Source organism: Lithobates pipiens, unplaced genomic scaffold (assembly GCF_037356315.1).
Source record: "Lithobates pipiens isolate NorthernLeopardFrog02 unplaced genomic scaffold, aLitPip1_a1.2 Scaffold_18, whole genome shotgun sequence".
Lineage (NCBI taxonomy): Eukaryota > Metazoa > Chordata > Amphibia > Anura > Ranidae > Lithobates > Lithobates pipiens.
In genome coordinates, this window is record NW_027507758.1 from 23,248,852 (window position 1) to 23,265,263 (window position 16,412).

Sequence of the window (16,412 nt, forward strand, 5' to 3'; positions counted from 1 at the left end):
TTCGGACAGGAATCACACCGCATTCTTGTTCAAATTGCATCCGATACTTTCACTCATTCATTTTGTATGGGTGCAAATCGCACAGTAAAGTATCGGTTTTCAGAGCAATACTCGGTATCGGCATCCATGCATCCCTAGTCCGAATCACTTATTAAAGCATTCATTATTATTATATATTATTACCAATCATTAGATGTGGCGGCTGCTTTAGTTTTCTTTTATTTTGGCTTTTTTTCCGCTCTGTTTTCACCTGGTGATCTGGCCAGTAACACACCTCCTGTATTAGTGAGACACAACACTGGATGAATGAGAACAGGAAGCACAGCACACAGCAGCATTGCTGGGGGGAGGGGAGTGTTAAATGTTTTAGCAGATTTAGATACACTAACAAATTGAAGCCAAACTCACACTTTATAATCAGTTACAGCAAACAGTTCATTCCTTTTGGGATAAAGGTTTTGCATTATATATATATATATATATACAGTGCCTTGCGAAAGTATTCGGCCCCCTTGAACTTTTCAAGCTTTTGCCACATTTCAGGCTTCAAACATAAAGATATAACATTTGCACAAATGAAGAATCACCAACAAGTGGGACACAATTGTGAAGTGGAACAAAATCTATTGGATAATTTAAACTTTTTTAGCAAATAAAAAAACTGAAAAGTGGTGCGTGCAAAATTATTCGCCCCCTTTACTTTCAGTGCAGCAAACTCACTCCAGAAGTTCAGCGAGGATCTCTGAATGATCCAATGTTGTCCTAAATGACTGATGGTGATAAATAGAATCCACCTGTGTGTAATCAAGTCTCTGTATAAATGCACCTGCTCTGTGATAGTCTCAGGGTTCTGTTGAAAGCGCAGAGAGCATCATGAAGACCAAGGAACACACCAGGCAGGTCCGTAATACTGTTATGGAGAAGTTTAAAGCCGGATTTGGATACAAAAAGATTTCCCAAGCTTTAAACATCCCAAGGAGCACTGTGCAAGCGATCATTTTGAAATGGAAGGAGTATCAGACCACTGCAAATCTACCAAGACCTGGCCGTCCCTCTAAACTTTCAGCTCAGACAAGGAGAAGACTGATCAGAGATGCAGCCAAGAGGCCCATGATCACTCTGGATGAACTGCAGAGAACTACAGCTGAGGTGGGAGAGTCTGTCCATAGGACAACAATCAGTCATACACTGCACTAATCTGGCCTTTATGGAAGAGTGGCAAGAAGAAAGCCATTTCTCAAAGATATCCATAAAAAGTCTCGTCTAAAGTTTGCCACAAGCCACCTGGGAGACACACCAAACATGTGGAAGAAGGTGCTCTTGTCAGATGAAACCAAAATCCAACTTTTTGCCCACAATGCAAAACGATATGTTTGGCGTAAAAGCAACACAGCTCATCACCCTCAACACACCATCCCCACTGTCAAACATGGTGGTGGCAGCATCATGGTTTGGGCCTGCTTTTCTTCAGCAGGGACAGGGAAGATAGTTAAAATTGAGGGGAAGATGGATGCAGCCAAATACAGGACCATTCTGGATGAAAACCTGTTGGAGTCTGCAAAAGACCTGAAACTGGGACGGAGATTTATCTTCCAACAAGACAATGATCCCAAACATACAGCAAAATCTACAAAGGAATGGTTCACAAATAAACGTATCCAGGTGTTAGAATGGCCAAGTCAAAGTCCAGACCTGAATCCAATCGAGAATCTGTGGAAAGAGCTGAAAACTGCTGTTCACAAACGCTCTCCATCCAACCTCACTGAGCTCCAGCTGTTTTGCAAGGAAGAATGGGCAAGAATTTCAGTCTCTCGATGTGCAAAACTGATAGAGACATACCCCAAGCGACTTGCAGCTGTAATCGCAGCAAAAGGTGGCTCTACAAAGTATTAACGCAAGGGGGCCGAATAATTTTGCACGCCCCACTTTTCATTTTTTTATTAGTTAAAAAAGTTTCAAAAATCCAATAGATTTCGTTCCACTTCACAATTGTGTCCCACTTGTTGGTGATTCTTCACAAAAAATAAAATTTTTATATCTTTATGTTTGAAGCCTGAAATGTGGCAAAAGGTTGAAAAGTTCAAGGGGGCCGAATACTTTCGCAAGGCACTGTGTGTGTATATATATATATATATATATATATATATATATATATATATATATATATATATATATGACATGTGCCATTCTTTTCGTTCCGAATTAGTTTTTCGTCAAAATTCGGCTTGTCGAAAAAATTGGTTAAACGATGTTAACGAAAAAGAAGTTAAACCAATTTTTTCGATAACCAACTTTATAAAAGAAAGAAAATTCGAAATTCGAACGGAAGAAAATCTGAAATTTGAAAATTGAAAAAGCAGAAAGAATGAAAATCTGAAAATAAAAACAAAGCAACAAAAAAAAATGTGGATTATTTCTATTTTAATTAAAATTTTAAAGTTTATTAACCATTATTATAGTTTATTATTATGATTTAATAATAATAAATCATAATAATAATAAAAACTATAATAATAGTTATAAACTATTATAGGTATTGGAATTTCCTTTCAAATTTGGCTAACTGTTAGTGAATGTAACGAATTCTAATTTATCCGAAGTTACCAAAATAACGAATGCTGGATAAATTCGTAACTTCGGATACATTCGTATTTGTTACGTTTATTAACAGCTAAATTTGAAAGGAAATTCCAATACCTATAATTTAATAGTTTTAACTATTATTATAGTTTTTATTATTTATTATTTATTTTTTATTTATTTATTACTATTAATTAGTTACGTTCCATTTGTTTAGATGCGGCATTTGTTATTTCAGATAATTCCTAACTTCGGATAAATTTGTATTCATGCCTATAATTTAATAGTTAGTAATAGTTAAGTTATTACTAGTTATTTTAGTTTTTTTAAATATTATTTAGAATTTTCGAATTGTCTTTCTTATTTTCGTCATTATTATTATTTATTATTATTAATAATAATAATAATAATAATAATAATAAAAAAACTATAACAATGGTTAATAAACGTAATATTTTAATTATAATAGAAATTATCCAAAAGTTTTTTTGTTCTTTCGGATTTTCGGATTTACGTTCTTATTTTTGGATATATATATATCTATATATATATAGATATATATATATATATATATATATATCTATATATATATATATAGAGATATATAGAGATATGTATATATATCATAATAAAAATAAATGGAATCTAATTATTTTAATCACCCCTGCCAGTGTTAAATGGTTTGTCTCTGTCATTAAAACTGATACATTCTGCTGGAGAGCTTCAGCTTTTGAAAAACAACTGACATGCTGTCTGGCTCACCAGATGAAAATAGAAGAAAGAAAGCCTAAAAAGGAAACAAATGCAGCCATCACATCTAAGAATTGGTAAGATGCAATATAATAAATGTTTGCTTGTGGGATTAATTTGGCTTTAAGTAAAAGGACGTCACACTGTTAGGCCTTTTAGGTGTCGGAACCTACAGAGGAAAGGGCTGGAAACAGAGAAAAGCACTTAAAGGTTGACCATAGCATGTGATGTTTAATGGCTGCCTGGGTTTGCGTGTTTACTAAAGCCTCACGTATTAAATATACATGAATGATATATGAAAATAAATATTTAATTTTGGTGAGAACAATGTAACTTCCAAAAAGTAATTGGAAATTTTACAGGGTTGACTTCACATTTTTTCACGGTGAATAACTTTACATGTATATAACGCAGATGTGATGGCTATATGTTAAATAAATGATTTATTGCCACATATTCCATCGGGATACATGCAAAGTTCCACAATGTAAAAATCACTCATTTAAAAAACAAAACAAAAACAAAAAAAAATGAAAAATTGTGCACTATATTTTGCTTTAAATACGTTTTTGAAAGTTCATGAACATATTTTATCCTTGTCACTTTTGTAATGGGAAAATATATGATAATTATTTTATAGGTTAGCCACTTAAGAACCAAGCCTATTTCTGACACTTGTTGTTTACAAGTTAAAATCAGTATTTTTTGCTAGAAAATTACTTAGGACCCCCAAACAATATGTGTGTGTGTGTGTATATATATATATATATATATATATATATTTATTTATTTTTTATATTATTATATTATATTATATTATTATATTATAAATAAATATATTTATATATATTTATTTATTTATTTATTTTTAAGCAAAGACCCTGGAGAATAAAATGGCGGTCGTTGCAATATTTTATGTCATAAGGTATTTGCACAGTGGCCTTCAAATGCCATTTTTTCTGAAAAAAATTGCAGAGTAAATAGATAATAGATTTTTTTCTCTTATTTTTTTACATTGTCCCTTTTTAAAAATAAAATTTTAAATCTGGTCACTTTTCTTGCTGTCACAAGGAATGTAAACATCCCTTGTGAGTGTAACAGGCAGTGACAGGTACTCTTTATGGAGAGATCTGGGGTCTAAAAGACCCCACATCCCTCCTCTGCACTTATAAGTATTCAAAAACGCCCAAATCTGCGTTTTCGAATACTAAAGATTTTTTTTTTTTAATCGGCATTGTTGGCTTCTGAGTAAAGGGACGTCATGAAGTCACATCCGGGTTTTTACATCAGAGACCTGATCAAAGCAGTTCTGGCTTTGTTTGGGACAACGGCCAGCCGGCGAATGTGCCGGCTGGTTGCTTGGGGCTCGGGGGAAGAGAGACGCGGGTGGCGGAACGTCCCCTCTCATTACTTTTGATAATGGCTGAGCGGCTGCTGATTCGCATCGGTTGTTATCACCAAGAAAAAGCCAACCGCCAGCTCTAAAAAAACGGTACCGGGGGGGAAGCCTGCAGTTGCACACACCACTCCGGTACAACCACTTCCTCAAATTGACGTACAGGAGGCGGGAAGTGGTTAAAGCGAGAACTAAACCTCTAAGAGCCCTTTCACACTGGGGCGGTGCAGGTGCCGGTGGTATTCGGCTGCTAGTGGGGCATTTTTACCCCCCTGCTAGCGGCCGAGAAAGGGTTAACGCCACCACAAATCGCTGCTGCAGTGGCGCTTTGCTGGCGGTATAGCCGCGCTGCCCCATTGATTTGTGTACACACCGCTCCTTCAGTGTTTCATAGATGCTGCTAGCAGCACTTTTTTTAGCGTCCTGCCAGCGCACCGCTCCAGTGTGGAAGCCCTCGAGGCGTTCACATTGGAAAGACAGCAGCGGCTCTTTCAGGATGCTTTGCAGGCGCTATTTTTAGCACTGTATCGCTTGCAAAGCGCCCCAGTGTGAAAGGGGTCTAACTCAGGGATATCAAACTCACTTTCATTGCGGGTCATTCTCCTCCGGCCCCCTCCATGTCCTTCCCCACCCCTGTTCTCCTCCGTCCCCCTCCATGTCCTTCTCCACCCCTGTTCTCCTCCGTCCCCCTCCATGTCCTTCTCCACACCCCCATTCTCCTCCGTCCCCCTCCATGTCCTTCTCCACCCCTGTTCTCCTCCGTCCCCCTCCATGTCCTTCTCCACCCCCGTTCTCCTCCGGCCTCCTCCATGTCCTCTGCCCCCGTTCTCCTCCGGCCCCCTCCATGTCCTTCTCCATCCCCATTCTCCTTCAGCCCCCTCCATATCCTTCTCCACCCCGTTCTCCTCCGGCCCCCTCCATGTACTTCACCACCCCCATTCTCCTTCGGCCCCCTCCAAGTCCTTCTCCCCCCCTGTTCTCCTTTGGCCCCCCACCTCCCCTGTAGCCGGATCCCCTCCTTTCCTCTCCAGCCAGCTGTGGGGGGAACTAGTTAATGGACACAGTGAGTTAGATCGCTCCTGTGTCCTGTGATGAATGAGCAGAGTAAACTGCATTTACTCTGCTCAGTTTCTGCTCAGTTTCATTCATCTTTAGTGCCGAGAAAGGGACCGGGGAATGTGTGTCCTCAGTCCCTTTGTCTGTCTCAAAGGGGGAGACAGCCCCCCAGAAAAATATTAAAAAGAATTGTAAAACAATTCTACAAAAATGAAAAAGTGTAAAAAAAAATCAAATAAAAAAATTACTGACACCACTCTCCCCTGCCCTACCAACACTGTCCACTGCCCCAACCCCCTCCCCCCCCAAAAAGCTTTGTGAACAAAACAAAAAAACTAATTAAATTGTAAAAAAAAATCAAAAACGACTGACACCGTCCACATACCACCCACCCCCTTCCCCAGAAGCACTGTGAAAAAATATTGAAAAAGTGATTTAATTGTAATATTTTACCGCAGGGGGTGGGGGCGCGAAGTGCTACCTCCCTGAAATTAGTTTCTGCAGGTTGGGATGTGTGAGATTTGTATCCCGACATGTGATCACATGTATATTGTCCATGCTTCCAATCGATGTCCGCGTGGATGGTTATGGACGTGGTTCGGAAATGGTAAAGTAGGTATTCCCGCGCTACTAAAGAATGGAGCAATTTCTCTGGTGCTGCAACCACCGTATGGGTCAAACGATGCCCACAGAGTAATATATAATGATAATCAAAAATTGGTATTGCGCTCCTGAACCAAATAAATATGGGGTGCTAAGATACAGTAATTACAGCATATAATGAATCAGGGCACTTAAAAGTAATCCATGTGTAGCACCGACCACTGAAGGAGCTGCTGGTTTTATTGGGCTTACCGTTACCATCTTGTTTGCTTCTCCGTCTAGGGGTTCCATGGGTAGATGGCCCAAAGAATGTGGAAACTGACACTGAATCTTCTTTTGAGTTATTTATTTAGAACAGAAACAGAGTCTTTCAATAAAGGGTAGAGGATAAGGAGTGAGTTCAGGTACTTGTATTGCAAAGATGGAAGTCTTTTATAGGAAAATCCAGAGAATAAAGACCGTTTCGCAAGTGGATTTTACAACCCCCGGATAGACCTCCTCTCACTAGGCCTAGCAGCCGGTAGGGTGCTCGACAAAGTCTCTGTCACAGACTTGTGATGTACACTTGAGCATTACTGAGGGATGTGGATAAATTTAAAGAGCTATCATACGGTACCAGGTTCTCTCAGCCGATCCGGCGATACCATATGCATGTTGATCCAGGTTGCGTCCTTCAACTAAGCCTCCAGGCTACTTCAGAGAAGCCAGCCTTGCGCACAACCTTCTCCTGAAGAGTCCTCCCCTGGGGTTCTTCAGTTGCTGGGCCTCTCCCTTCAGATAAGACGGCACCGGACCACCCTTGGATCAGTAGGACCCGAAACTTCACTTGAGCCTGTCCCTGCAGTTGCGTCGCCTCGGGCCAGCCGGCCCCGAGATTCAAGATGCATGGTTCCGCACCCCAGGCCAGGAGGGCCATGGGGCTGGGTCAGGAGGATCACCCGAACTGAACAGATAGAAAATAAAGATGGAACCCCGAACCACGTGGCATCGGTACCTTAAATACTACCTCCCAGAATGCACAGCAGGAAAACACTCCCACTGGGCTGGTTCCGAGAGAAGTAGTGGCATTCAATGCACCCAGCTAGACTGTGTTTCTACTCTTGCCGGCGGTGACAGCGACACCTGCAGTCAAGGAGAACTCAGTGCAACCCAGCTGGACTGGTACTGAAACCAGAAATTTATAGAAATAGTCCTGAAACCCAACTGTGGTTTCAGGCAAATTAACTTTTCAAAAAACCATAGCACCTGCTCGTCAGGAGCCAGCGGTACACGTGCAATAGCAATAAATTGGCATCAAAATGTGTAAATAAATTAACTCGGTTCATAAAAGTCCATATGCTAAATAAAGTGCAAATAGTGCCAGCAATGAAGCAATAAACAAATGATAAAGTCAAATATAGTGATAAAGTGCTAAGTAGCATAAAAAAGTGCTAATGGTGGCTTTAGTGGAATTTTGAAATCATCAGTGGCTTCAGTGAGTGGAATCTTCATTGTAAGAAACACCCGCAGGTGTGCTACCTTCCTACCTCACTGTTGTAAGGTAATCAGCATGTCAGAGTGTCAAAACTGGGTGATCGCTCAAAAAGTGGGGGTTTTCTCCATATTCCTTTCCAAACAGAGTTCCTGGTGTATTTGTAGCCTGGTGTCTGCTTCCTCTACCATCCCATCTCCTGGGGCTAGGTCAGTCAGTATGGATCCACTCAGGGTAATAGACCGGGTATGTGTGAAAAAAATTCAGAAGGGAGGGAACCTCTAGTGTAGTAAGTTTGGACTATTTATTTTTATATAAAACACAGTGGTACTCACATTGAAACAAGTTTGAGCATGCACATAGTAAAACGAGCGCCGAGCTTGCAACCAGACTTCACTTCCGGGTACCGTCCAGGAGATGGGATGGTAGAGGAATGTTATTTTGTGCAGGGACTGTTCTAAACACGGGAAACATGCGCCACCTAATAGGCATATTATAGACACCCCCCGGTACGAAATTTAAAGGAATATTTCACTTTTATTGTTTCACTTTAAGCATTATTAAAATCACTGCTCCCGAAAAAACTTCCGTTTTTAAAACTTTGATACATGTCCCCTGGGGCAGGAGCCAGGTCCCCAAACCCTTTTAATAACAATAACTTGCATATAAGCCTTTAAAATTAGCACTTTTGATTATTCATATTCGTGTCCCATAGACTTTAACGGTGTTCGAACAAATGTTTTGCCTGTTCACATGTTCTGCTGCGAATTGAACCGGGTGGTGTTCGGCTCATCCCTAGTCTTAAAGTCTGGGTAAAAAACACAAATACCATGTATGGTGTCCATCTATACATGAAAGAATCATAAATGTCATGGTACTGGGCTATCAACTGTTGCATTCTTAGCCCTTGTACACACGGTCGGACATTCCGACGGAAAATGTCCGATCAGACCGCGTTGTCGGATAATCCGACCGTGTGTGGGCTCCATCGGACTGTTTCCGTCGGAATATCCGACAGACAAAGTTTTAGAGCTGGGCTATAAAACTTTCCGACAACATGATCCGATCGGACTTTGTCCGATTGTGTGTCGAGAATTTCCGATCGGACAAAGTGCCACGCATGCTCAGATCAAATTCCTAGACCAAAGCTATTGGCTACTAGCCTGAACATAGTCCCGCCCTAACGAAATAACGTCATCACGTTACGTACGATCGGATTTTCCGACAACTTTGTCCGACTGTGTGTATGCAACACAAGTTTCGGCCAAAATCCGTCTGACAAAATCCGACGGATTTTGTTGTCGGAATGTCTGACCGTGTGTACAAGGGCTTATAGCATAGCTCTGCCATCCAAAAAAAAAAACGCAAAACCCGTTCTGGGTCAATTTGAGTGTAGAAAGTCAAATTTGGGTGTAAATCTCAACATGAGTTTCAATGCATAGGGTTGTATACAAAATACCTTCTCGCAAAATGCATGCCTATAATGCACCCAAAACACATTGTGGTCCATGGAGGAGGCATTTAAAAATGTATGAAAAAAGGTTTTTTTATTTCCAAGCATGTATTTTGAACATTTTCTGTTATATTCTCCAAATGCAGCTAACTATTTCCCAAAGTTGGCCTTGCCTTTGCTCAAAAAAATTGCAGACATCTGACTTCTAACAAAGGAAGGTCCCATACCAATTGCAATTTAATGCTGGAACAATATTTTATCTGGTTCCCTTTGAGCCAAACAGTTACAACTGTTTACATTTCCTTTATTGACCAATACAATTTTTGGAGGGTGAATCTCTTTACTAATAACCATGTGTGCTTCCATCTCCGAGGTCAGTAGAACATGAACTGCCCAAGTGAACATTAGCTTGTGATCAGTTGTCTTCCTTCCAAAAAATGAAGCATTGTTTATTTGTAGTACCTTGGTAAAAAATAAACCTCCTATTTTTTTCTTTAGGTTTAACCGGATTGCCCAAAATGTTTGGGAAAAAGAAGAAAAAAATTGAAATATCAGGGCCTTCTAACTTTGAACACAGGGTTCACACAGGATTCGATCACAAGGAGCAGAAGTTTATAGGCCTTCCTCAACAATGGCAAAGTTTGCTGGCAGACACAGCCAATAGGCCTAAGCCTATGGTGGATCCATCATGTATCACACCGATACAACTTGCGCCCATGAAGGTAAGAAAATCCATTTCCATAGTGATCCTCATGTATATGTCTAACATTTTTATTTGTTTTTTCATTTTGTGTTAATTATTATATCTAAGAAATTTCAGGAGTAGGTCCTTTTTGAGTTGGGTGGGGCAGATGTTTACTGTTGTCCAAGATCTACCTTCACTACCTGGATCAGACTGGCCAAATTTGTCTGTACTGCTTTTTTCACTAGCTTGTATTTCTATGAAGAAACCAGCATAGAGCATAGGGACAACACATAGTACCAACTAGCAACAAATCCATCCACCATCTGACCCTTATCGGGAAACAGGCAGGGAGTGCATGGTTGAGGTTGATACCGTATTAAAGCTCAAATCAAGAAGAAGCCAACACTCAACCAAAAAAAAAAAAAAGAAATCATGCTTTTAATGAGGCCATATCCCAGTTGTGATAACAAAAAAAGCAAGAAAAGGCATAGTACTTTTTGTTATCACTGCTGCAAAATAACCTCATTAAAACCATAAGATTTATTGGTTGAGTGCCGGCTTTTTCATTTTTTTTGAGCATATAGTACCAGACACCCTAACCCTTAGCCCTTGTACACACGGTCGGAGATTCCGACAACCAAATCCGTCGGAGTAATTCCGACGGATTAATCCCGGAAGAGGTCCGGAAGTGATGTTGCATACACACGGTCGGACTAAGTTGTCGGAAAATCCGATTGTACATAACGTCATGACCTTATTTCGTTTCGACGGGACTATGTTCAGGCTAGTAGCCAATAGCTTTGGTCTAGGAATTTGATCTGAGCATGCGTGGCACCTTGTCCGTCGGAGTAGGCTACACATGATCGGAGTATGTCCGATTGGAGCATTTTGTGGGAAAATATTTCCGGCAAGTTGGAAAAGTTGGTCCGACGGATATTCCGATGGAAACAGTCCGATGCAGACCACACACAGTCGGAATATCCGACAAAACGCTCCGATCGGAAACAGTTCAACAGAATCTCCGACCGTGTGTACAAGGGCTTATTTTCCAACAAAATGCTCCGATCGGACATACTCCGATCATGTGTAGCCTACTCCGACGGACAAGGTGCCACACATGCTCAGATCAAATTCCTAGACCAAAGCTATTGGCTACTAGCCTGAACGTAGTCCCGTCGTAACGAAATAACGTCATGACGTTATGTACAATCGGGTTTTCCGACAACTTAGTCTGACCGTGTGTATGCAACATCACTTCTGGACCTCTTCCGGAATTAATCCGTCAGAATTACACCGACGGATTTGGTTGTCGGAATCTCCGACCGTGTGTACAAGGGCTATGACATCATTTTTAAAGCATTGCCTGTTTTTTTTTCTGATGTCTACAACCCCAGCAGAGAGATTTCCACCTGCCATGGTTGTGTAATTGTGGCCATGGCAATTTTCAGGCAAGTTCAGCCATTTTTTTCCTAATGGATCAAGGTTACTCACCAACAGTGATTTCAACTGTATAAACCATGAGGTTTATTGGTTGAGTGTTAGCGTTTGAGCATTGAGTACCATTCACCTTAATGTCGTCCATTACACACAGCATTTTTCAGACAATGGCTGTTTTTTTTTTTTTTATGTCGGCAGCACCAACAAAGAAATTTCCACCGGTTATGTCCGAGGTAGTAATTTTAGTCATGCACATGCCAATTTCCAGCCATGTTTGGACACTTTTTCCAGCCTGATACCAAAGAATGAGGTTACCTACCACTGATGGTTCATCTGTTTCAACCTTGAGTTTTATTGGTTGAGTGCTTACTTTTTCTTTATTTGAACATGTAGTACCAGACATCCTAATGCCATATTTTACACGCAGCATTTTTCAGACACTGGCTGTTTTTTTCTGATGTCTGCATCCCCAGCAGAAATACATCAACAAGTCATGGCTGTGATAGTAACTTTGGCCAGCTTAGGCCAGCTTGCTATCAAAGACTTTCATTTATATTAAGGTTACTCACCACCAATGGTTTCAACATTAAATCTTTATTTGGGCATTTAGTAACAGACATCCTAATGTTGTATGCTACACATAGAATTTTTCAAGCCTTGGTTGTTATATTATGATGTCTGCAACCACAGCAGAGAGATATCTACTAGTCATGGCTGTGATAGTAGTTCTGACCATGCACATGACAACTTTAAGGCAGGTTCAGGCACTTTTAAACTAGCTTGATACCAAAGACTACAGCTGGCCATACATCATTATTCAATAAGTTTTTGTTCTCTGAAAGATCATGCAATTCTTATATGGGGTAGTGGTTAAACTGATGTTCGTTTTTGACAGTAGTGACGAGAGAATTCAAAGGAGCTGGATGGAAACATGAGACCTGTTTACTATGTCTGGAATTCCAGTCAAATAGCAGATCTATACAGAACGTTAAGAGATTTTGACTAAAATTACCGTATTTATCGGCGTATAGCATGCACCCTAATTTTAAGAGGGAAGTTTCAGGAAAAAAAACTTTTCACAGCCCCCTGCACAGCACACAACCCCTGCACATAACGCAGCCCCCTTTCCCTGCACAGTACACTGACTCCATTCATTATAAAGCCCCTCTGCACTCCCATGAGACCCCCTCGTCTCCTTGGAGAGTGCTGCCGGCATGCTCTAAGGGCCAGTTCACACCAGATGCAGTTCTGTGCAGTTCTGTTTTTTCTGCACCAATACAGTCAGTTCCAGTCAGTTTCTGCAAACTGACCAGATCCTGACTGCATGATGTGAACTAGAGCCATTGGAATACATGGAAAACACTGTGCATGCATTTTCAGTGCAGAAAAAAAGCACACAGAACTGAACGGAACTGCATCTGGTGTGAACTGGCCCTTAAGTTGAAAAAACATCACTTCCAGCCCCTTCTCGTACACCGCTCCTCCTGTGTCACTCTCAATGTAAATGGAAGCTTGTAATACCTCAATTAACACCGCTTTTCTCGTGGACCTGGTCATGTGATTCTCCTCTGCAGTTTCATTGATGGTCACATGACCACTCTCCTCCAATCAAAAGCTACACTCGAGGAGGAGACGGAGCGGGAGGAGGAGAGCGGCCAGAACAAACGGTGTTAGTTGAGGTATTACAGGCTTCCATTTACATTGAGAGTGACACAGGAGGAACGTTCTATGAGAAAGGGCTGTCAGTAATGTTTTCTTAACTTTAAAGTATGGCAGCACTGTCCCAGGGCCAGGAGAGGCAGGGAAGCCGGCCTGACACCCCCCCAATAGCACCCGGGGTGGGCCACCCGATACCCCCTTGGTAAATTATTTAAAAAACAATATCGGAGTATAACATGCAGGCAGAGTTTACCCTCTGTTTTCAGGGGAAAAAAGTGTGTTATACATCGATAAATATTGTATTTGACTCAATGATGGGAAGAATTAATTATTTTTCTTCAAACCTTCACACAAAATTCTAACCATGTACAGCCAGCTTATTCGTTTAACCAAGGTTACATAAAACCAATGGTTTCAGCTGTACCAAGGTTTCAGTGGAGGCTAGTTTTCTTCAATAATGCTGTCACATCTGTAACCAGTAAAGATCTCCTAGCCCGCATCATGGGCACCATGGCAATTTTTTCTAGAAAGGTATGAAGAAAAATCTAACCATGGATGGCCAGTCTATTAGTTGGATCGAGGTTACCTACCACCAATGGTTTTAGCTATATCTAGTTTTCAGTGGAGGTTAGCTTTCTCCAATATTACTGTCACATCCATAACCAGTAAAGATCTTCTAGTTGGAGTCATGGACATCATGACAATTTGCCTAGGAACATATAAACAAAAATCTCAGCATGTATGGCCAGCTTATTAGTTGGATCAAGGTTACTTACCACCAATGGTTCCAGCTGTTTTCAAGGTTTCAGTGGAGGTTAGTTTTCTCCAATATTACTGTCACATCCATAACCAGTAAAGATATTCTAGCTGGACTCATGGACATCATGACAATTTGCCTAGGAACATATAAACAAAAATCTAAGCATGTATGACCAGCTTATTAGTTTAATCAAGGTTACATACCACCAATGGTTGTGCCAAGCTGTACCAAGGTTTCAGCAGAGGCTAGTTTTCTTTAATGCTGTCACATCCATAACCAGTAAACATCTCCTAGTCCGAGTCATGGGCATCATGACAATTTTTTCTAGGAAGGTATGAAGGAAAATCTAACCATGGATGGCCAGTTTATTCGTTGGATCAAGGTTACCTTCCACCAATGGTTTTAGCTATATCAAGTTTTCAGTGGAGGTTAGCTTTCTCCAATATTACTGTCACATCTATAACCAGTAAAGATCTTCTAGCTGGAGTCATGGACATCATGACAATTTTCCAAGGAACATATAAACAAAAATCTAAGCATGTATGGCCAGCTTATTAGTTGAATCAAGGTTACTTACCACCAATGGTTCCAGCTGTTTCAAGGTTTCAGCTGAGATTCGTTTTCTCCAATATTACTGTCATATCCACAACCAGTAAAGATCTCCAGGCTGGGGTCACTGACATCATGACATCAAAGTGACGTCTTAGTTTTGTTATGTATATATGTACCAAAATTAAGACACACCTTTAAAAAAATGTACTGTAGATTGTGAAAATGACATTTCAAAGGTGCTGATGTGGTAGCATTAGTGGATACATTTGTAAACGTTATTCTGAAGTATTCATTTTGGACAATTTCCATTATGGGCCATTGGGCCACATTCTTGTTGCTGAGTGTTGCTGCATGTTTGCTTGTCCTGTCCTTCCCATTCCTGTATATTCTGCTGTCAGTGCATCTCAGTGATGAACTGTAGACACTTCATTTCAAACCATATTTGTGCCGGTGTTAATTTAAACCTCCATATATATGCAATGCGAGAGATTCACTAAGGACTATATCGTAGAGCCAACAAGTACATGGTCTCTTATACAGCATAGCCAGTGCACTGTGATTTTGAGATACTGTATTGACTTGAAAGCAGTGGATTGATACCATCAAGACAAAACTGTTAAAATTAAAGTATTTTTAGAGAGCATTCATGTAGAACTGTTATTGTTATAATAACGTGAAAGTATTTTTTGATGTCATATTTTTACTTTTAATTTACTGTATTAAAGTGCAGTATTTACATGGTACCTTACTTTACAGCGCCTGAAACCTGACACAGGACATTTGGCCGTGGGGCTTTCAGCGCCGAGAACAAATGTGAATTTTACTGTAAGCACTCACGTCCCCCATAACTGTCTCATATCCCTAATGCTGGCCGTACACTTATAGAACTTCGGCCGTTTGCAGACTGAACGATTATTCGTTGGTCGAAAGCGAATTGTCCACTAGCTGATAGACTTGTTTACATGATCGTTTACATGATCGTAGTGGTCGTTCGATAACAATAAAAACATATAAATTATACAAGACAGAATATTCTTTTTGTTTTGATTATAACATACATGTATACACTTTAGTTGAAACGGTAAAAGTTTTTGCTTCGGATCCATCAACATTACCCGGGCCCACACTCAAAATCGTCGGCAAAGTTGGGTCTACTAATGGCACGAATGTAGATCGATTTTTCTGAAAACGACCAGTTTTGGCCGAAATTCTATACGTGTATGGCCAGCTTTACATCTACTGTTATCTTATCTCTTTACCTTTGCCTTAACATTTACCCATCTCCTAAAATGAACTCTTACCCTGTTCCCTGACTCCAATGTATATTTACCCAAAACTTTTCTTTTTAGTTTTAGAATGAATGGGGAAAGACTAGAACCCCCATCAAGGTAGCCAACAAGTTTGAGGGACCAAACAATGCCTTCATCAGGGTTTAAATGGCCATGACACTGCATGATTCTTTAACAGATGGTTTTAGAATGAATGGGGAAAGGCTTGGACCCCTGTCAAGTTTTACAGGTATCTGGGGCTCTGTTAGAGAGATTTCCCTTCACTTCCTGTTCCGGGTGCAATGTTTTAGTTTAAATCTGCTACAGAGAAACAGACAACATTTAAAAAGCACAAGAGGAAAGAGGTATTAGGCCTGGACTCAAAATGTAATTATGTCCATCAAGGAGCAATGCTTGGACTGAGAAAGTAGGTGTTATGCTTGGACTCAAAACATCATTATGTCTATCAATGAGCAATGTTTGGGCTGAGGAAGTAGATGTGAGGCTTAGATTCAAAACTTCATTCCATTCATCAATGAGCAATGTTTGGGATAAAGAAGTAGGTATTAGGCTTGGACTCAGAACTTCATTCCATCCATCAAGAGGCAATGCTTGGGATAAGGAAGTATTAACTCAAAACTTAATTCCATCAATCAAGGATCAGTGCTTGAACTAATAACGTAGATATTAGGCACTGGACTTAAAATTTTATTCCGTCCATGAAGGAGCAATGCTTGGGCTG

The 16,412-nt window shown here is 40.4% G+C and overlaps 1 protein-coding gene across 5 annotated transcripts in view; it reads left to right on the forward strand.

The window, feature by feature from the left end:
* The window catches only part of PAK5 (p21 (RAC1) activated kinase 5), a 247,059-nt gene that overhangs the window by 67,954 nt on the left and 162,693 nt on the right, over window positions 1-16,412 (forward strand). For 3 of the 5 annotated variants that reach the window (XM_077485477.1, XM_077485478.1, XM_077485481.1), the window contains exons 2-3: window positions 9,808-10,031; window positions 15,159-15,227. In XM_077485477.1, coding sequence (XP_077341603.1) covers window positions 9,808-10,031; window positions 15,159-15,227 — 293 coding nt within the window. The remainder of the gene's footprint in view (window positions 1-9,807; window positions 10,032-15,158; window positions 15,228-16,412) is intronic. The other 2 variants (XM_077485479.1, XM_077485480.1) reach the window with 1 other exon arrangement.